The sequence below is a fragment of the Solanum verrucosum genome, unplaced genomic scaffold (genome assembly GCF_900185275.1).
Source record: "Solanum verrucosum unplaced genomic scaffold, falcon-dt-bn FXZP01000103.1, whole genome shotgun sequence".
Taxonomy (NCBI): domain Eukaryota; kingdom Viridiplantae; phylum Streptophyta; class Magnoliopsida; order Solanales; family Solanaceae; genus Solanum; species Solanum verrucosum.
In genome coordinates, this window is record NW_026020048.1 from 10180184 (window position 1) to 10203052 (window position 22869).

General features: G+C 32.2%; 2 protein-coding genes and 1 pseudogene across 2 annotated transcripts; 1 reads left to right on the top strand and 2 right to left on the bottom strand.

Annotated features, from left to right (window-relative positions):
- Positions 1-145: 145 nt before the first annotated feature.
- On the top strand, positions 146-5649 carry LOC125822080 (uncharacterized; annotated as a pseudogene).
- A 592-nt stretch (positions 5650-6241) lies between these two features.
- On the bottom strand, positions 6242-8504 carry LOC125822090 (patatin-like protein 2). The gene is made up of 7 exons (XM_049501458.1): positions 8007-8504; positions 7694-7875; positions 7388-7574; positions 7146-7307; positions 6753-7055; positions 6474-6649; positions 6242-6368 (listed from the first exon to the last, which is right to left on the bottom strand). The coding sequence occupies exons 1-7, from the start codon at positions 8145-8147 to the stop codon at positions 6299-6301; spliced, it is 1221 nt and encodes a 406-aa protein (XP_049357415.1). The 5' UTR covers positions 8148-8504; the 3' UTR covers positions 6242-6298.
- A 1442-nt stretch (positions 8505-9946) lies between these two features.
- LOC125822674 (patatin-like protein 2) lies at positions 9947-21786 on the bottom strand. Its single transcript, XM_049502105.1, has 8 exons — positions 21765-21786; positions 13693-13805; positions 13434-13615; positions 12335-12521; positions 12073-12234; positions 10359-10661; positions 10094-10269; positions 9947-10013 (listed from the first exon to the last, which is right to left on the bottom strand). The coding sequence occupies exons 1-8, from the start codon at positions 21784-21786 to the stop codon at positions 9956-9958; spliced, it is 1203 nt and encodes a 400-aa protein (XP_049358062.1). The 3' UTR covers positions 9947-9955.
- Positions 21787-22869: the final 1083 nt, after the last annotated feature.

Genomic DNA, 22869 nt, shown 5'->3' on the forward strand with positions numbered 1-22869 from the left:
AATCAATCAAAACTCAAAAGAAAACAGAAATAATCATGGAAATTGTTTCACCCTGTTTGAATTGTACAGCCAACATGTGTCCAACTCAAAACCCTCGTTAAGCCCCTCCCCCCGCGCACTCTCTCCGACTCGATCACATTCAAGAATGTTGATCCGACGCATTGTGTTGACCAAATCCCTCCACCATTTTCGTTTCTTCAGCCACTCTGCCACCGCCGCTGTTCTTCCACCATTTTCGTTTCTTCAGCCACTCTGCCACCGCCGCTGCAGAAACTATCAATGGGCTAGAACATCGCCACCAAGGAGAGGAAAGCTGGGCGGGTACCCAGCATAGTGTTTGAACAAGAGGGCTAGAACATCGCCACCAAGGAGAGGAAAGCTGGGCGGGTACCCAGCATAGTGTTTGAACAAGAGGATGGCCAACGCGGTGGTAACAAAAGACTCATCTCTGTTCAGGCTAATCAGATTAGGAAGCTTGTTAACCATCTCGGTCGCTCCCATTTCTTATCCAGGTTGTTTGATCTTGAGGTTCACCCTGACTTTGAATCTACGGACGTTATTGAGAAAGTTCGAGTTCTGCCCAGAAAGGTATTTTCCCTCTATTTATTAGATTTTGTTAATTTGAATTGATATGAAGATAGATACTGGCTTTTAATTCATTTATACTTGGGAGCTGTAGCTAAGGAAACAGAGCTCAGGTTCATCTGGAAGCTGGCTCAGATGCGCCTCTTAATGTTACCTTTATTAGAGCTCCATCAAGTGCTTTACTAAAGGTTGAGGTTCCTCTTGTATTTAGAGGAGAGGATGTGTCCCCCGGTTTGAAGAAAGGTTAGTAATTGATACATCTGCCTTTTCCTCTTTGTAACTTGCTAAAAACATGTTTTTTATTTTATTTTATGAAGTCTTCAATTTCCTTACTATGTTGGTTTGCGCAGTGATGTATTGAAACTTAGCTTATCATATGTTACACTTGCATCAGTTCTTTATCCTAAGGTGTAACGGCTGGTTTTCTTGAATTTATTAAATGCTAATATTATATGGTTATGATGGATGTAGAAATTTCTCAATGTAGAGCACCCAAGGGTGTAGTCTAGCTGTTGTAATTGGAATGAGCCATGGGAGGCTAGGGTTCAAATCCCAAATTAGGTGTCTGGTGATTTCTTGCTATTTGTCTAAGTCTTGGTGACAACCCTGCTGGTGAGCCATTAATCAGCACCGACAGTCTTACCCTCTTGATGGAATGTATTATCTGTTGAAACCATCTTTGATCAGATCCTATCATTTTAGTGTTCAGGAATCAGGAGGATGTTCCAGTTAGCACAATCTTAGGCCTTCACTATGTCAAGTTTTCTTAAACCTCCTGGTTCTCTTTGAATAATTGATGCACTCATTTGATGTTACTTCAAATCAATGCAACTATTACCCTCTTTAGTCTTTCGGCAAGTGATTTTGAAATTATTTACTACCGAACGGATCAGCTTGAAATTTCTTAATTCAGTTCTCCCTTTCGTTAAGCACAGTGAAGCTCTTCTAAAATCTTCCTTCCGGATAGAATTGGTATAAGTTTAAAGCATCCCATTCCTAAAGATGTGCCAAAAAATTTGGTGAAGAACTGTAGTAAAGCCATCGGGCTAGGATGTTGATGTCCAGCACTATCATTTATGGTTCAGTCATTTCTTCCACTCTGGAAAAGACCTGATGCAGCCATCTTCTGTCATCTTCTAATAATATAGTTAGGTTCCAATCATTCCACCTTTGTGTTTTGGACGGCGAAAGGCGACAAAGGGGCGCTCGTCTTTTTGAATTAAGGTGTCAATTAATACCAAAATTTTAAAGTTTTAATTGCATATATAAATATCCCAAATCTTAATAGCAATAACATATATTAGCAAATATTTCAATTCAAAAACTTATAGTAGATACTAAAAGTCTAGAACTTGAATTCACTATTAAATAACTGATATGAAAAGAATAAATACATTTCGTTTCGTGATTATGAACGAATGATATTGCACCGTGAATGGTTAAAACTTAAATGATTAGTTCATAGGTCACACGTTCTAGTCTAGGTTAGGTCCCTCCATTTTAGTTGTTTTTTAAAAAACAACTCTCTTTGTAGGTGTGGGGATTTCAATAATTTAAATTTTGTATTTTTTTGGTAAAAAAAGTGTAAAAGTTAATATTTGGATCTTTTTTACAACCAATGATGACATTTTTTTAGTATAAGTCGAGTCACATTATGATGTAAATAAACATAAAGGATATATTATTCTATAAGTGATGTTCCTTCAGAAATACAAGTCAATTGAATGTGATGAAAATAATGGTGACCAAGATATAATTGGGTATATATCGTAATACGATGAGTTATGCTATATCTCAACATTTGCTCAATTTATTTTCACATTTTAGGGGTGATTAGACTATAATTATTTATAATATCTTATTTATAAATTGCCTAGTCATATTCATTTAATAACTGATATGGAAAGAATAAATAAATTTTGTTTCGTGATTATGAACGAATGCTATTGCAGCGCGAATGGTTAAAGCTTAAACAATTGGTTCATAGATACGAGTTCAAGTCTAGGTTAGGTCCCCATTTTAGTTATTTTTGTGTGGGAATTTCAAACATTTGATTTTGATGAACTTCAAAAAATTTCTGATCACTGCACTATTGTTTTTCAAACGGGTGGTCTTGCTATCTCGTTTTAAGAAACAATCAATTACAACACAGAATTGTTGAATAAGTAATAAGAAAGAAAGTGAAAGTGGAATAAAATTAGTTCATAATAAAGAAGCAAGAACATAATTAAGAAGTAAAAATATTATGCACATAATTACAAAGCCAAATTACAAGCACATAAATTGGTCTTAAAAAGACATTAAAAGTAGCAATTTATGCACATAATTTAGCTCCAAACAAAAGTTACAAAAAAAAAGCTAAATTAGAATCCAAACTTTGGCAAAAGAGCAAAGACATGATCAACCTTATCATCACAACCACATCCATAACAAGGTTGAACATCTTGTTCATCGTCACTATCAACAGGCCATCCATTCACATGTACAATATTCTCGTGTTCACCAGTGCAACAAGTGTCTGGTCTTTGCGTCAAAAATATCGGATTACTAACCCAAACATTATCTATCATATAGATTAGACTCTCCCTCCATTGCTTTATTTCTTTTCTTTGAGGGAGTTTTTCCTTCATGTGGCCAATGAATCTGACCGCGGTTCGACTGTTGCCGCCGCCCGCGAAAATGGAAATAATGGCAAGCACAAATGCTGCGCCATTGTGTCTTCCTTTTTTTGCTTCCCAAAGCCTTTGCAATGCAAGCTTCGGGCAATAATTTTTTTTAAAATCCGTCTGACAAAAGAAACACAGAAACATTATTGAAACCATCTTAATACATAACCATCTTTAAATTTGTGAGTAAAAAATTGAAAATAGCAAGCTGAAAAAGAAAAAAAATTGTCGTCCCTATTTTGTACAATGCCTCTCTATTGCCAGCCTTCATGCACCGATTCACAAAACAAACCCTCTTATCTATTTGGTCTCTTGTCCTTACAGACCATGAGAATAGTGGAAAGTCCGCAAATGATACCTTTTCGTAAACGCTTTTTTCACTTCCAAGTGTATTGAATAGCTTTGAACTGAAAAAAACAATAAATTAGGGAAATTTCGATGAAAACAACAGTTAAGAAATCTCAGTATATATATTTATTTTTATATACCTCGGTCGTAGATTAATCAAGTCTTTGAATGACCCACAAACCACTCTTTCAACAATATCTAAGAGTATCACTTTTTCAAACGATTTGATTGAAGCACAAATCTTCTTCATTATTATGCTTTTAGGAAATTTTTCTTCTTCTGTAAAGGAAGAGTTTCGGGATTGTTTTGAATAGAAAGAGTGAGTTGTAATTTTGAGTGTTGTAAAAGGTTATTGCTGGAAGATGGAAGAGTTGGTGACACATGGTGTGTTAGCTGTGCCACACTACTTATTTGATTCAATGGAATTAATATTGCAAATTTATAACTTGTGAGTAATAAATTTCCTACATTTAATCATTTAATACATATAATGATGATGAATGAATCATTTATTTTATTTTATTACTTTTATTAAGTCAATAACAAGTAACGGGTGCCTTCATTCGTTGTTTGAATCTAATAACTAAAACATAATTTTCAAATTAAAAAAAAACGGATTCAATGGAATTAATATTTCGAATTTATAACTTGTAAGTAATAAATTTCATAAAATAAAAATTGATTCCTTCATCATTATATGTATTAAATGATTAAATGTAGAGAATTTATTACTTACAAGTTATAAATTTGAAATATTAATTCCATTGAATTATGGCAAAATGAACCTCTTTGTATTCAATGGAATTAATATTTCGAATTTATAACTTGTAAGTAATAAATTTCCTACATTTAATCATTTAATATATATAATGATGAATGAATCATTTATTATTTTATTACTTTTATTAATTCAATAACAAGTAACGGGTGCCTTCCTTCGTTGTTTGAATCTAATAACTAAAATGGGGGGACCTAACCTAGACTTGAACTCGTGACCTATGAACTAATCGTTTAAGCTTTAACCATTCGCGCTGCAAAATCATTCGTTCATAATCACGAAACGAAATTTAGTTATTCTTTTCATATTAATTATTTAATGAATATAACTAGGCAATTTATAAATAAGATATTATAAATATAGTCTAATCACATCTAAAATGTGAAAATAAATTGAGCAAATGTTGAGATATAGCATAACTCATTGTATTACGATATATACCCAATTATATCTTGGTCACGATTATATTCATCACATTCAATTGACTTGTATTTCTGAAGGAACATCACTCATAGAATAATATATCATTTACATTAGACCAAAGAAATGTCATCATTGGTTGTAAAAAGGATCCAAATATTAACTTTTACACTTTTTTTAATTAAAAAAAATACAAAATTTAAATTATTGAAATCCCCACACCTACAAAGGGAGTTGTTTTTTAAAAAATAACTAAAATGGGGGGACCTAACCACTCGAACTCATGACACATGGACTAATCATTTAAGTTTTAATCACTCGCGCTGCAATAACATTCGTTCATAACCACGAAATGAAATATATTTATTCTTTTCATATCAGTTATTTAATAGTGAATTCAAATTCTAGACTTTTAGTATCTACTATTAGTTTTTGAATTGAAATATATGCTAATAAATGTTTAATAACATAATCCTTGCTGAAAGGAAACACGGATACATGTGAGATGATATCCATTTCCTATTTGCTTGCTCTCTTGTTTTTTATTTTCTAATATACGTTTTTAAAAAAAAAGACCCCACTTAGTTGGATGTTATATTTTTAATAATTATCGGTTAACCAATTTGGTAGGGTCATATTTGAATATCATCAAGAGAACGGTAAAGTTTCTATGCCCAGCGGATGTCATCCCTCACTACATTGATGTAGACTTGAGTGAGTTGGATGTTAACCAAAAGTTGTTAATGGGTGATCTGAGGATTCATCCAGCTTTGAAACTTATCCAACCAAAAGGATCACCCTGTTGTCAAAATTGCGGGAGCAAGAGTTTCTGATCGAAATGATTTTTACTGAAGCACCTGTCTGAAAAGCTTATTATGAAAGAGAGGATTAATTCCACAGCTTGGGACATTGTCAGCTGATGTTATTATATTTACTGCATGACCTTGTTCATTTGTGTTAGTTAAAATAGGATGATTGGGTGATAGTATCTCAATTTTGTATAGCTAATGCCTCTCTTCTGGGCGGTGATATGTCAAAGCATGACGACGTTCTCGGCCCATTCGCCAGAGCCCAACTTCAGACCCGAATTTCTGAAGCAGCAGCAACTAGATTTCAGTTAAAAGTTTACTTCTCTATTTTAAAAAATAGGGGTACCACAAACAGCTATCTTGTCGTTTTTATGTTTGCAACCTTATTTTTTATTTTTACTTTATACTTGGTTTTATATGGAGTGAATTAATTACTCAGGTACTTAATTATGTGAAATTACTTACTTTAAGAATTTAATTTCTCTTAATTCTTACAGATTACTTCAGTTTATGACGTGTTTACGGATGCAGCAGTTTATGTCTATATTGGTTAACTTTGTTTTTGGAGTCTCCCAAATGGATCGACTTGAATACCATGTATTTATATGAAAGCATCAAGTGGAATGGCTTAGTAGGAATATTATTAAACTGAAACAAACAATACATTAAAATGGATGACAATACAATTTCATTTAGACCAACCGGCTACTAGCGGTATTGGACTGGCGGAACTTTCTCTCGTCTGAAAGTATCTTTGCGAACCTGCAACATTTTAAAATGAGGTAATGATCAGTACTATTTCCTCAGCAATTTATATATAATGATGAATGTTCAACGTGTATAAATGTGATAGACAAGTGTACGTACCTTCGAAGAGCTTCCTTGTTGGTTCCTCCGTTCTCAACTGCTTCATAAACTCCTTTGTCTAAGTTTATCTTGGAAGTTGGTTTGTCCAGCAACCGTTCTCCTACCTTAACGAGGCCTTCTAAGTTTTCCTTTGTCGCTATATCAACTGAGGCCAAGTTCCCTGTCAAAGTGTCATCCTGGTCGTATCAATCAGCAGACGAGATTAATTAGTAATCTGAAAAATAAGGCAAGTAAATTGTTATAACATGACAATTCCGTGTGATAGGTAGATATATATACCTGGATTCGGAGGTATTGATCATCCGATTGAAGAGCTTTGAAAACCACAAAGTTGTGATAATCAACCATATCAGCGCTTGCTTGATTAAAAGCTTCTATGATTGGTGTGGAGTTGTCATGAGTTAGCCAGCTAAGTAATCCCCATTTCGCAGCCATTTTAGCATTGTATTTTCCCTCGTTCTTTGCATTGCCTGTCCCCAGTGAGATCACTAGAAAACGACCATATTCCATGGGCTTGATAGGAAATAAGTCTTCATGCTTCATCAGTACTTGCTTTGTCACCTCACCAATTGCGATCAATGTCTAAAATATCCATCATACATATAAATATATAATTATTACCGGATTTTCTACTCTGATCATTCAAGAATTTTATCTGTACTATATATTTACCGGGTTATTAGCAGCCACACCACCATCAATTAGGTTGAATTCATGTTCATTATTTTGAGCATCCTTGGTCTTGAAACTATGGGCAGGTAGAAACGTTGGCGCTGCCGAGGTACTAATGCAAATGTCCGCCAATTCCGCATCCGAAACAGGTTTTGATTTTGTCTACAAATTAATTTCAAGTTGTTAATTTCACTTATTTTTTTTATGATTTACAGTACTATTAAGGGGTATAGAAGAAACACCTCATATGAGCTAAAGATGACAGGCTGAAGTTCCTTGATGTCAAAAGTTGGAATTACGACGGCAGTTAAGGTATCATGCAACCTGGTACCTCCTAGTAGCCCCTTTATAAGTGTGTGAAGATACTTCCCATCATATTTTGGTCCGTTCAACATTTTCGTTAGATTTACCACCCCACCAAATGGTCCACTGCAAAAATTAATTAAGAGATATAGGTGTATTTTAAGGGTGTGGTCTAACGGTTAATATATCCAAAAAGAAAAAAAAAATCAAGAATTATATATATAAACTTAGGTAGCATAGTTTACCCGATCTGGTGAAAGATTTTGGGGGAGTGCTCAAGATAGAAAGGAGTAATATCTTTGGCAGCATAAAGAGGGCGTTTAGCTTTGTTTGGTGCAGCTAACATGGCTGTTACAAGGCCACCCGTGCTTGTTCCCGCTATCAAGTCAAAATAATCCGCGATTCTTGCATCTTCACCATCCAATTCCTGCAAGCAAAACCGATATATTCACTGACAGATCTAAGATTCAAAGTTGATCATGACTTCAACTTTTAACTTATAATTAATGTACTTTTGAACAATTTTTTTTTTTTTTTTACTCTTTAAGTAAAAATTACCTGAAGTTGTGCTTCAAGGTATGCAAGGATAACCCCGGGAATGATTCCTCTAATTCCTCCTCCATCGATGGAGAGAATGGTTATTAGCTTCCCTCTGGTGGGAGGCGGCATTGCTACTCGACCTGCAGCTTTGTTTTCCATCGGAATATCCAAAAGATAGTTCACGTAAAATAGGATAGATATAGAGAGCGACTCAACAATTAGTTCATTTCATATGCTAATCATGATTGGAATAAATAGACACATTGTCTTAAATGGTGATAATTATCATTAAAAAAAAAAAGAGGAGATAAATATTAAAAGTTACGTGTTTTTGTCTATGATTATTACAACTAGGATATATAAACTAATCTTTGAAGAGTTCATGGACAAATCTCAACTGAGTCTTCTTCGACAAGAGTTCCACCATCCAATCAAATAAGATGGCTGAATTATGTCTTGAGTTTAAGTTAATTAATAAATGGGGTAAGCAATACTCTCTCTTTGTTCAATTTGTTCGACTTAATTCGAAGTATGAAGATCAAAATAACTAAAGTTTGGTGTGTATATGAATATAAATATTTAACTTTTTGAATATAATTTACATATTTAAAAACATATAAAAAGCATTGTAAGTTAAAATCGTTAACAAGTCACAATATTTAGAAGGTATTTGAAAAAATTATTGTAAGACAAATATTCTCTAAATGATAATTAAGACAAAGAAACGGAATTAAAGATTAGATAAGATGGAGTAATAGTTAAGAACTAGTAATAATATTTTTTATAGTTTCTTCAGCGTCTTGTCCAAGTAATTGTACCAGCATCTAATAATTCAAATTTATTTAATTACAAGTCCTGGAAAATTAATTGTTGGACATGTGTTGGTTCCAGTTAACAAATGCACGATTTCACACGTTTATCCCGCTTACCTTCTTTGAAGCATAGAACCATGTGAGGCATAAAAAAAAAAAACTTCATTTAAGGTAATTTTTATAAGATGAGCTTAATTCATGTTCTTTGACCTTTAAGATTTGTTAGAGTTTTTGATGGTAGTTACTTAATGTTAAATCCTAGCTCACACCTATTGAAAATGCATCTCAAGCTAATATTTCATACTCTTAGGTATTGATAAAAAGAGCAAAAATATCTGATATTGTCTTTATTAAAGTCAAAGTGATCTAGATTCTAGTCCTAGAGGCATTCTTCGTCAAGATCAACTTGAAATACAGGTCTGCATCATCAGCCATCTAGATCTAGAATATTTTTTTATTAGCAAGAATATTTTATACTACTTGATAACAGCTTCACAGATAGTCTGAAAAAACTCATGGAGGTATTAAATTTTGAGGTAAGTTATAATTACATATTTTTAGAGAATGGCACCGTGTAAAAAATATTATTTAAAAAAATTATGTGGGGTGGCCCGTGGCCGGGTGGGGTAGGGCGGATTAAAGTCTTCGCGGACTAATCCGTTCCTACGTTAGGTTTTCCAAAGGGGGTGTGCTCTACCCATTGTCTTAAGGTATTTACTTGAGCGCTTATATGAGAAAGGAAAAAATAACATTGTTAAATTCCTTCTCATAATCATGCTGTCTGACTTCTTTTTTGTCTCTTCACTTCTATAGAGATAGTAACGGAGCAAGGGAGGGGGACTTAAATCCGCGAAGATTTCAATCTGCCCCATCCCACGTAACAGAAATTTTATTTTAATTCTTTTCTTTTTTTTTGAATGTAAACATAGGGTGTCATATAAAACTAATTGATGAACTATATACTTATAAATTAAACAGGACCAAATAAATTATAAAAGTAGGAAATTTTTGGGAGATATTGCTACAAAAGGTATGCAGCTTTAATTCCACCAACATTATATTATAAAGGCATAAAAATAAGTAGGAACATTATTAAACTGAAACACACAATTAATACATTCACGCTGTAGCAACAAAGTGGATGAGACGAACGGGCTACTGCCCGGCATTAGCCTGACGGAATTTTCTCTCGTCCGAAAGTTTCTTTGCAAACCTGTAACATTTTTAAACGATAACTACTCGTTAATATAATGAATGTTCCACGTCTAAAAATTCGATAGACAAATCATGTACCTCCGTAGAGCTTCCTTGTTGGTTCCTCCATTCTCAACAGCTTCATAAACTCCTTTGTTTAAATTAATCTTTGAAGTTGGTTTGTCCAGTAACTCTTCTCCTACCTTGATGAGACCTTCTAAGTTTTCCTTTGTCGATATGTCAACTGAGGCCAAGTTCCCCGTCAAAGTGTCATCCTGGTCATATCAAATAAATGTACGATTGATCATTGATAGGTTAAATAAATAAAGTTATACTGTAGATATAATTGAAGGTCGAGGTACACCTGGATTCGGAGGTATTTATCGTCTGAGTGAAGAGCTTTGAAAACCACAAAGTTGTGATAATCAACCATATCAGCGCTTGCTTGATTAAAAGCTTCTATGATTGGTGTGGAGTTGTCATGAGTTAACCAGCTAAGTAATCCCCATTTCGCAGCCATTTTAGCATTGTATTTTTCCTCATTTTTTGCATTGCCTGTACCCAGTGAGATCACTAGAAAACGACCATAATCCATAGGCTTGATAGGGAATAAGTCTCCATGCTTCATCAATGTTTGCTTCGTCACCTCACCAATTGCGATCAATGTCTAAAATATATTCATGATCACATACATAAAAAAAGAAAAAAGTGATCAATCATTATCAAGTAGTGGGGTGTGTTTGGTATGAAGGAAAATGTTTTCCTGGAAAATAAGTTGATTTTTGACTTATTTTCTCATGTTTGGTTGAAAAGTAAAAAATATTTTTCGGAAAAGATTTTTAGTGTTTGATTTATGAATGAAAAATATTTTTGAGAAATATCTTTTATTTTTACTAGAATAGAAAATAATTTTTGAAATTGAAAATAGTTTTTAAAAACAAACTTAAATTTTTTTTGGGGGTGGGGTGGTGGTGAGAGGGGGTCGAGGGTAGGGGTGATCAAAAATTGAAATTTTGAAGTTGAAAATATTTTTTAAAAACAAACTTAATTTTTTTTTGGGGTGGAGGCTGGTAGGGGGTGGTGGGGGGCTGGTAGGGGGTGCGTGGGGGGTCGAGGGTTGGGGTGAAAAATAATAATTTTGAAGTTGAAAATATATTTTACAAACAAAATTAAATTATTTTTTTGGGCGTGGGGGGGGGGGGGGGTGCTGGTAGGGGTTGGGTGGGGTGGGGGGGACTGGGTAGGGGTGAAAAAAATGAAATTTAAAAATTGAAAATATTTTTATTTTTTGGGGTGGTGGGAAGGGGGGGGGGGCTGGTAGGTGGTGCGTGGGTGGGGGTCAAGGGTAGGGGTGAAAAAATGAAATTTTGAAATTGAAAATATATTTTAAAAGCAAACTTGAATTTTTTATTTTTTTTTTGGGGAGGGGGGTGGGGGGCTGGTAGGGGGTGGGTGGGTGGGGGTTCTAGGGGTGAAAATATGAAATTTTGAAATTGAAAACATTTTTTAAAAATAAACTTAATTTTTTTTGTGGGGGTGGGAGAGTCAAGAGTAGGGTGAAAAAATGAAATTTTGAAGTTGAAAATATTTTTTAAAAACAAACTTAAATTTTTTTCTTTTTGAAGGGGGTTGGGGGCTGATAGGGGGGCTGATGGGGGGCGAGGGTAGTGGGTGGGGGGTAAAAAAATAAAAAATTGAAATTAGAAATATCTTTTAAAAACAATTTTTAATATTTTTTTGGGAGGGGGTGGGGGTAGGGATGAGGGTGGGGTAAAAAAATTGAATTTAAAAACAAGCTTTAAAATATTTATTTTTTTTGGGGTGGTGGTTTGAGAGTAGGGACAAAATAAATTGATTTTTTCAACAAAAAAATAATTGTAATATGAAGTTGGTAGAGAGTTTTGGAAAATGTTTTCCTTAAGTTTTGAAGGGAAATCATTTTCCTTAAATTTGAGGAAAATGAGTTGATTTGGAAAACATTTTCCAAAACATTTAGCCCAATCAAACATGAGAAAATTGAAAAATGTTTTCCTTCGTACCAAACACACCCATGGTATTCAAGAGTTTTGTCTATTTACCGGGTTATTAGCAGCCACGCCACCATCAATTAGGTTGAATTCACGGTCTTTATTTTGAGCATCCTGGGTCTTGAAACAATAGGCAGGTAGAAATGTTGGCGCTGCTGAGGTACTAATGCAAATGTCCGCCAGTTCCGCATCCAAATCAGGTTTCGAATTTGCCTACAAAATAGTTTAAATAGTTGAGTATGTATTCGTCTTTTTTCTTCAAGTTGTTAATTTCACGTATTTCTCTACATGTTGTAAACAAAAGAAGGCACACCTCATATGAACTGAAGATAACTGGCTGAAGTGTTTTGATGTCAAAAGTTGGAATTACGACAGCAGTTAAGGTATCATGCAACCTTGTACCTCCTAGGAGTCTCTTTATAAGTGCATGAAGATATTTCCCATCATATTTTGGTCCGTTAATCATTTTGGTTAGATTTATGGCCCCAGCAAATAGTCCACTGCAACAACTAATCCCACAAAAATCAAAAGATATGCATTCATTGTAAATTAAGTGTGGTCTAATACTCTAATTAACTAACTGTTAATGAGGTGGGTGAAAATTATAAAAGTGAGCAAAGACACAAAAAAAACTGCTGGGACTACTACAAGAACTGTGACTTATTATGGAGACGAAGTCGCTGATAATGGCCCAAAAATCGCTACTAAAAGTCTATAGCAGCGATAATTGGCTTGTAGCTAGTACTTCATACTAAAGGTTATTTGTGAGTTGTGACGACAACTAAAAGTCGCCACAAGATACGCTCATTTGCGGCAACACTTATCACCACAATGAGTCAAATTGTCCGCTACAAAAAAGTATTTTTTATAACACAATTTTTGGCCAAGTCGCCACTAAAGTGAAGGATTTAGTGGTGATGTAGTGATCACAAAAAGTGAAATCTAATTAGTGACAACTTCCACGTCGCTAGTGAAGGATTTAGTGGTGATGTAGTGATCACAAAACCAATATGCCTAAAGTCTTGGTAGGCACGGACACATGGTTACCTTAGCAGGTATCCAATAGAATAGTTAAGGTAAATTATTGCCCATATAACACCATTATTTGAAAAAGAAACGAATTTCTTTTTATCGTAGAAAAATCAAGATATATGCATCTAAGGGTGTGATTTGATAGTCAATTAAGTGAATGAAAATCATAAGAGCATATCGTTCAAACAAAGAATTAGCTAGTACGTAGTTGACTTTTTCCCATATGTTCAAGTCTTGGTATGTATAATTATGTTTGATACTTATAATACTAATAGAAAGTAGAAGGTATCTAAAATAGCTAATCGAGTTGCACTTAAATCACCCTTACCCCAAAAAGAAAAATCAAGAATCATACGTATATATATGTAGCATGGTTTAACCTGATCTGGGGAAATATTTTGGGGGAGTGTTCAATATAAAAAGGAGTAATATCTTTGGCAGCATAAAGAGGGCGTTTATCTTTGTTTGGTGCAGCTAACATGGCTGTTACAAGGCCACCCGTGCTTGTTCCTGCTATCACGTCAAAATAATCTGCAATTCTTGCATTCTCACCATCCAATTCCTTCAAACAAAATTGAATTAATATATAGTACGCGTATACATATATAGCCAACAATTGTACTCTTTTTTATTAATTACCTGAAGTTGTGATTCAAGATATGCAAGAATAACCCCAGGAATAATTCCTCTAATTCCTCCTCCATCGATAGTGAGAATGGTAATCAGCTTCCCTGTGTTGGGAGGTGGCATTGCTACTCGAGATGATTCACCTTCAACTTCCTTTTCATTCCGAATAGTATATATTAATCCAATAGATATATAATTAAAGCGATGTAATTACTTCATTTCATATGCTAATCATAATGCCATTAAATAGAAACATTGTGCAAAGATAAATTAATAAAGGAAAAAAATATTAAGGTGTCTTTGTCATTGATCAAAACAAATAGGATATATAAACTGATCTTTGACGAGTTCATGGACAAAGTCGAGAGTTAATTTTAACTTGAAAGATTGTTGAAGAATATATTGAGTTCAAGTTATTTTTTTACTGTCCAAGTTGTACCAATTCTACCTGGGATCTGTTTTTTTATTAATTCCTTTCTTTTAGTGGTGCTGCAGTAATGTTTTGTTCAAAATTTGATTTGCTTGTAGTGCAAGTAGAATAAAATGAAGCTTAAAAATTAATACTCCTAAAAAATGAAGGAGAAAAGTCTAACAAGGAAAAAAAGTCAATACATAATTACTTGCAAGAAAACAGCGAAAATATATCTTGTATAATTATACTTGAAGTGATACTTCATCTATGTCATTAAATCTGATACTTCATCTATGTGCAGTGTTTAAGATTTTTTAACTTATAGTTTTAGGCATGTCATAACTTATGACTAAGATTTTTGAAACTTCTGCTTTTTGGGATTTTGCTTCTAGCGGAACATATTTTTCCCCTTTTACAGAGTAAAATTAATACGTTCTAAGAAGAAAGACTGAAATATCAATCTCATTGAAATTATACCAAATCCTATTAATCAAATCACTTTTTGGAAATCGCTTTGAAAAAAAATCCTTTTTTTGATCCAACTAGTAGTAATACTTTCTTTTAGGTTCCTTATTGTCCCATCCTTGTAGATGTAGCTAGATCAAGAGGAACCTTTGGAGGGAGCTCCACAACTATGAATTCTGAGCATGTTATAATATTTGTGTGCTACGAGAATTTGCCATTAATTCTTTTTAAAATAAATTTGAAAAAAATATACGATTACATAAACATAAATAGACCAAATATGTATCTTTACTTAAATAAATAAGTCTTATTGTTAAATTATTTGATTGGCGTAAATTGATTAACAGTGGACCAATGTGGATAATTATGTTTCAGAAAAGATAGAGTCTAGCAACATCAAGGACAATTGAATCCATGGCTTTTGTTTCACACTCCCTTTCATCACCGAAATCAGTAGTATATTCATTTATGTAACTCGAATTCATAGTTGTGACCTATAAAAAATGATCAAGAGATTCTTTTCTGATCTAGTTATAAGGATATGATGTCAACTAATTATTTTTCTGATTTTTTTAGAATACCAATCATACGATGTGTTGTACATTATGCTTCATATTTTAATGTGCAAACGTGTTGTACCTAGTTCTTAAGTTTCTTCAAGATATACTTTGTACGCTATTGCCTGTTTGCCTTTGAAATATTTCTGATGTTGCTTGACCTTTATTATTATATTTCTATATCATGCTTCAGAGTACTTTGAATTATATATAAATAAGAAAAAGTATACACGGCATTTATGGGTTAAAACAAATTAATTAAGCAACAGGAAAATCAACTAGAAGCAACTCGTACCAATTAATTTGTAATTATAACCCGACTTAAAAGAAAAGGTCAATTCCTCAAGCTCACAAAATTAATCTTGAAGGCCTAAAAACTCAGAACCTAGACTTGACATTTTTTTATTCAGTGCATTCTCGAACTAAAATGATTAATCGATAAAGAGTATTGTCACACTCTTTTAAGGCATGTGAAAGAGGAAAAAGTTGGAAAATTAGTTTCTCTAGCCAAGTAGGATATTTTTCAACGGTTAATTGTTATGTATGTTTTATACATAGTTGACCAGCACAATTGATGATAAGAGCTTCACCTGTGTATTAATTTTATATATATTATATTAATATACGTGGCAGTTATGTATAAGTGCTATTTTTTCAACGATCTGGCCAACTGTGTATTGATTCTTAGATGGAATGCTGATTTCAACTATGTAATTCTTCTTTTTCGAGCTAAATGTCTAAGAAAATTTAGACTGGATGTATTGATGAAAGGCTATGTCTTTAATTATAAACCCAATAATACTATGTATCTTAGACTAGAAGATCCTTAATGCTTAAATTTTATGGAGCCACCTTAAATATGTCATTATAAATAATAGACAAAATACCTCAAAATTTAGGCTTAAACTTTGTTTTAGGTTAAAAATAATGGAGTTTTAATGAAGTTTTTGCATATTTGATCCGTAGAAAATATATAGAATGGATTTCTGCCAAATTATTTTATTTCGAAAAAAATACAATTAAGTGAATGATTATTGTATTTTAAAAAAGAAATTTTAAGAAGATATGAGTTTAAGCCAAGGCTTTGACAAATTTGGCTTGAAAAGAAGAAGGAGGAGGAGGAGGAGGAGAGATATACATTGTATGTTAATATTACAACTAAACAAGAAGGAATAAACAATGAAACAAATAAATTACTAATTATACTTCCTTTGTCTCAATTTATGTGATATTTTTCGTTTTTCGAGAGTCAAACAATTTAGGTTTGACGGGAAATTTGCTCGTGGAATCTTTCATTTTTTTTTAAATGAAATTTATATGTGTAAACTACGTAAGAAATATTATAAGTCACAATAATTGACAATTCAAAATAATGAAAAAATATAAAATAAAATTTACGATCAAAGATAGACTTGTTTGAATCTCGAAATCCAAAAAGTGTCACATAAATTGAGACGAAAGGAGTATATGATTATGAGATAACTCACCGTTAAAACATAGGGAAAATTACGCGTATAAGCAAACATATACTAGTTAATTACTTAACATAGCTATAGTTTGCCTTAATTACAATTCACGACCTACATTTAGCTATAATTACGCGGCTCAACTTTTTAGTTTTGTATAATTCGCACGTTTGTATAATTCGGAATTTGTATAAATTTTGTATAACTCGGAATTTGTATAATTGTTCACACTTCTGATGTTTGTAATTGTATAAATTCGTTATTTCGAGTTTATATATACAAAAACAACTGAATTATACAAATGTACCCGCGAATTATACAAACCTACAAATTATACAAATTGACGAATTATACAAACGAGACAACTTAAACTGTAACTACAGCCCGTAAATATACAAATTATAGATATAGAGCATAATTAAATTTATTATAGTGGCTATTTGCGAAAGTTACTAAACAATAACATATCTCACTGAAAACTGTTTTTTTAAAAAAATATTTTCTTCGTTCAAATACACCTAAGAAAGTGGACCTTTCTTGGATCATTCAGGAAGATTGGGTTATCTTAAGGGTGTGTTTGGTATGAAGGAAAATGTTTTCCATGGAAAATGTTTTCCTAGAAAATGTTTTCCTGGAAACAAGTTGATTTTTGACTTATTTTCTCATGTTTGGTTGGTGAGTAGAAAATATTTTCTGGAAAAGATTTTTAGTGTTTGATTTATGAATGATTTTTTATTTTTTTTGAGAAATATCTTTTATTTTTGCTAGGGTAGAAAATAATTTTTGAAATTGAAAATATTTTTTAAAAACAAACTTAAATTTTTTTGGGGGTGAGGTGGGGGGTGGTAGGGGGTGGGTTGAGGGTAGGGGTGAAAAATTGAATTTTTGAAGTTGAAAATATTTTTTAAAAACAAACTTAAATTTTTTTGGGGGGATGGGGGCTGGTAGGGGGTGGGGTGAAAAAAATGAAATTTTGAAATTGAAAATATTTTTGAAAAACAAACTTAAAATTATTTTTGGGGTGGTGGGGGGGGGGTCGAGGGTAGGGGTGAAAAAATGAAATTTTGAAATTGAAAATATTTTTAAAAACAAACTTAAATTTTTTTTTTGGGGAGGGGGGGTGGGGGGGTCAAGGGTAGGGTGAAAAAATGAAATTTTGAAGTTGAAAATATTTTTTAAAAACAAACTTAAATTATTTTTTTTTGGGGGGGGGGGGGGGCTGGTAGGGGGTGGGTGGGGGGTCTAGGGTAGGGGTGAAAAAATGAAATTGAAAATATTTTTAAAAACAAACTTAAATTTTTTTTGGGGGTGGGGGGCTGGTAGGGGGGCTGGGTAAGAGGTGGGTGGGGGGGGGGGGTCAAGGGTAGCATGAAAAAATGAATTTTGAAGTTGAAATTATTTTTTAAAAACAAACTTAAATTATTTTTTTTGGGGGGGGTGGTAGGGGTGGGGCGGGTGGGGGGCTGGGTAGGAGGTGCGTGAGGGTGGGTAAAAAAATTGAATTTAAAAACAAGCTTTAAATTATTATTTGGGGTTGGTTGGGGGGTTGGTTTGAGGGTAGGGACAAAATAAATTGATTTTTTTAACAATTTTTTTTTTAATTGGAAGTTGGAAGAAAGTTTTGGAAAATGTTTTCCTTAAGTTTTGAAGGGAAGTCATTTTCCTTAAATTTGAGGAAAATGAGTTGATTTGGAAAACATTTTCCAAAACATTTAACCCAACCAAACATGAGAAAATTGGAAAACATTTTCCGGAAAATGTTTTCCTTCATACCAAACACACCCTAAGAAACTGTTCCAGTTCTGCCAAATCTTTAAAAGGCCCAATACTAAAATTGCTACCAAACAAAAATTGAAAGCGACCCCGGGCTTACCGGATAGAGTATTTACCCAGGCAATTTACCCCTATTTTTTGTGGGATAAAAAAAGGAAAAATTGTACATAATGACAAACTATTAATTCAAATTAAATGGTATAACCACACTTTGATTTAATTGTGTCCTGTAGCAAACTGTTTGTCAGCGCCTCTCTCCCTCAAACTCTCGCTCGCCACTCTCCTCTCTCGCTCACTCCCTCTGTGCTTGCCTCTCTCGCTTTATACAACAGAATTGTATAAATTGCGTTCCTGTTTGTATAAAGCGAGAGAAAATTGTATATACACATGCAAATACATATATATTCGTCCTATACACTTATAATTATACAATAAAAAAATTCCCCTGCCCAGTTCTCTTTTGCATTTCTCTCTTTCTCATTTTATACAACAGAATTGTATAAATTGAGTTTTCGTTTGTATAAAGCGCGAGAAAATTATATATACACATGCGAATACATATATATTCGTCTTATACACTTATAATTATACAATAAAAATATTTCCCTGCCCAGTTTTATGTTTGTATAAAGTATAATTTATGTTTGTATAAAGCAAAAGAGAGAGTGATTTTTGATATACAAATATTTTTGTCAACGATTTATACAAACGAGAGGCTAACAACAATTTATACAAATGGTTTGCCAGCAAAATTATACAAATCTGAAGAAGAGCCAACGAATTTACAATTGCTTCTTTTTGTATATATGTATAGCGAAATAGACAGCTTTCAATTGTATATGTATAGCGAATTATACATATATATGTTTGCTATGGAGCGCAATTATGCAAATTTTGCTATAACATACAAATATGATTTTTTTTGTTTGCTATATATGAAAGTTGCTCATAAAAAAATTATTTTCGATAAATACTTAATATATTTATCAAATAGATATGTTTAGGTTTCGATTAACTCAAATATGCAAATTTTATCTCGGACAATTGCAAAGCAGATTTTAGACCCTAACAACACGTTCCCTCATTTCGAAATTGCTAAAAATTAGGTGCCGACTTGGGAATCATGAGCCTTGTAGCGTAAAACATTGTTTAGTTAATTTACTTATAACGAAGTAGTAGTAATTAAGGTTGTCCTAGAAAACCTAATTTTCCTGCAGGGATTGGATCTTGTTTCTCGCCTCAGTTTTCTCCTATGCCATTCTCCTCCTTTTTTTTTTCTTTTTTTTTTTTGCATCAAACCATGGTTGTTAAGACCTGTCGTGGGTCCACAATCTACATGCTAAAATCAATTTTATTTTCTTCATATGCTTTAAGTTTACATTACACTACATATAAAAAAAAAAAAAAAAACTTGCACTACGTACTCTTTATACCTACTAAAGATTAACCATCATTTCATTGCAAAAAAAAAAAAAAGAGTTATTTCCACTTTCGGCTTTTATACAAAAAATAAAATGATGTCTCGACTCTTGACATCCGTTCATCATCACAGACGGATCAATAGCTGATTATGAGAAAAAATTATTAATAATTACAAACTATTTAACGATAGATTAATACTAGTTGGTCGGTATCACTAGTATATAGATGGTAGGTCTATATAAATTCCACACAACTAGCTGGTCTAGCCAGTCTAGTGGAAAAATTATCTTTAATTTTAAACAAACGCTAATCGATACTTAAAAGAGAAGGTGTGTGTTTTAATTAACTATAACATGTGTTTGATAGTCTGACAAATATATTGTGTTGAATATCCATATCGTATAAAAAAATATTCATATTATCATGAGATTTTATTAATTACACAAATTCTTTAAATAAAACATAAGGTAAATGGTCTCAAGTATAAAACTGAACCTATCGAGACACAATTAAAATTGATACAACTTTTTAATTACACGTCTAAATTTAGGGTTGTTCTTATTGAACACTCAACTTATTTAAAAGCCATTAGTTTAGAATGATAAATTCTCATCCTATTTTTTCTTAATAAACGTAAAATTATAAGTTCAAATTACATTCATTTTGAAAATTACGGAGGAAGTAATAATTTTTATAATTCCATGCTTTACTAGAATTAATAGTAATTCACTTGTATTTAGGGAGAGGCCCTTGGTCGAGCAAAGGGACAAATTAAAGAACAACATTGAGAAGTGTTAATAAAAAAGGAAAACAAAAGTCAACACCGTGGTTGAACAATAACTAAATTGTCACAAAACACGCAAGATGTTAGAATTTAGAATCAACATATATATATATATAAGTGGATAACTTAAGCAAACCTATTTAGAAAATTTCAACGCTCTAATCTATATGCTGACTTGCTATAATTGCCACTGCAGTACTCTACCCTTTGATTAATCTAGATTCATGGCTTTAAATTCTCTTACATTATTCTTAATCATGAGATATTTCTCTAAATAATTTTTTTTCATCATGGTTTAAATATTTCCCTTGATTAATAAACACTACACTTATTGGAATAATAAGAATGGATTTCAAAATAACACAATCCATCAATAACTTCTTGACTTTCTAAAACGTTAAATATTTTAGAACAAATTCAATCTGTTATGCAATTAATAGTATGGACAAGAGAAACTGTATTTCCAGTACTTCCCGATCTCAAATTGTTTATCATTATTTTCAAAATATAATTATCTCAAATTAATTTTCTTTTCCCATTTTTCCTAATAATATTTTTTTGGATATTATAAACACCATAATAGAGTAAATATTTAATGAAACGAAGTATTATATCTAAAGACATAAATGAGGGTAAAATAATTTGACAAATAATTTAGGATGAAAGTAGTAGTACTCTCCCCCTCCATGTTTGACTTGAGACACCGTTGGAGAAGCAATAATAAAATAATAATTTTACTTTTATCTCCCTTAATTATTATAAGTCATCTCACACAATAAAGAAATACTTATTAACAAAAATAAAATAGATATAAAATGATAAATTATTTATTATTTTTAAAATAAAATAAATAAAAATAAATATTTATTTTAGTATATACTTCCTCCGTCAACTTTTATTTGTCATGTTGCGTTTTTCGAAAATCAATTTGAATAATTTTCAAAGTTAAATTATATTACATTAGTTCAATATTTTAAACAAAAAATTTAGATATTCAAAAACTATACGAAACACACTATAAATTACAATTTTTTGCATATCAATATGATGAAAAAATACATCTTAAAATGTTAGTCAAATTTTTTATAATTTGACTCTAAAAAAGAAACTATGACAATTAAAAATGAACGGAGATAGTAATAAAACAAATAAAAGTGAACCAAGAGAGTTGTTATTACTTTGCTAATTGCTACTCCATTAAATACCAGCACTTAATTTTCTTATCATGATGACCATTAATGGATGTCATGAATGAGCCCAAAAATAATGGGTTTGATGCACCATGGACCACTTCACAGAAAACAAAACTGAGGCTCGTTAAGTAATCTTAGCGAAAAGAAAGAGAGAAAGAAAAAGCATAGTATTTACAAACATCAAACTTATTGCATTGCAACTACGTTGACTCATAATAATCATTTCTAGGATGCCTCTTTTATGGAGATTAAAAAAAACATTTTGAAACTTGTGCTATAACATAAGATCATAAATTCATTTCATTAAAGATAAAATGAATATTTTAAAGTTAAATTATTATGATAAACTTGTCATTCTTTTTAGACTGAAAAAGAAAAGTGAGTCATGTATTTCTGTCGTCCATTTTTATTTGTCCACTGTACTATTTTGGAATAATAATATTTGTTCAGTTTATAAAATCAATAAATAATTTATCATTTGGCAAAATCCTTTTGGCCAGGTAAAATAACATATCTCACACTAAGTTATTTTACCTTTTAAAACATTTTTACCCTTTTAACTTTAATACCTTTTAATTAAAAAAGGGAAAAAAACCAGTTTATTATAAAATAAAAAGGGATAATGGTCTGAAAAATATCTCAACTTTGGTCAGATTTGCTGTTGCGATACTAAACTTTCATGAGGACCTATTACCTCCCTAGACTATTTAATACCGTATTTTAAACATATATATTTGCCCACGTGGACATAAAAAATAATGCAAAATTAGAAATAGTAGTGTGTCCACGTGGGCACATATATACCTTTAAAATACACTATTAAATAATTCAGGGGGTAAAAAATACGGTATTAAATAGTCTAGGGAGGTAATAGGTCCTTATGAAAGTTTAGTATCGCAACAACAAATTCGACCAAAGTTGGGGTATTTTTTAGACCCTTGTCCCAAATAAAAAAGATTTTATAGACTTTTTAAATTTCTGGTCAATTAGCATTAAGAAAATATTTTACCTTCGTTATTAAATACTCCCTCTATTTTTATTTATGGGTAATGCTAAATGGCCAGAAATTTAAAAAAATTGTAAGTAATATCTTTTTAATTTTAAAATAAACTTATCT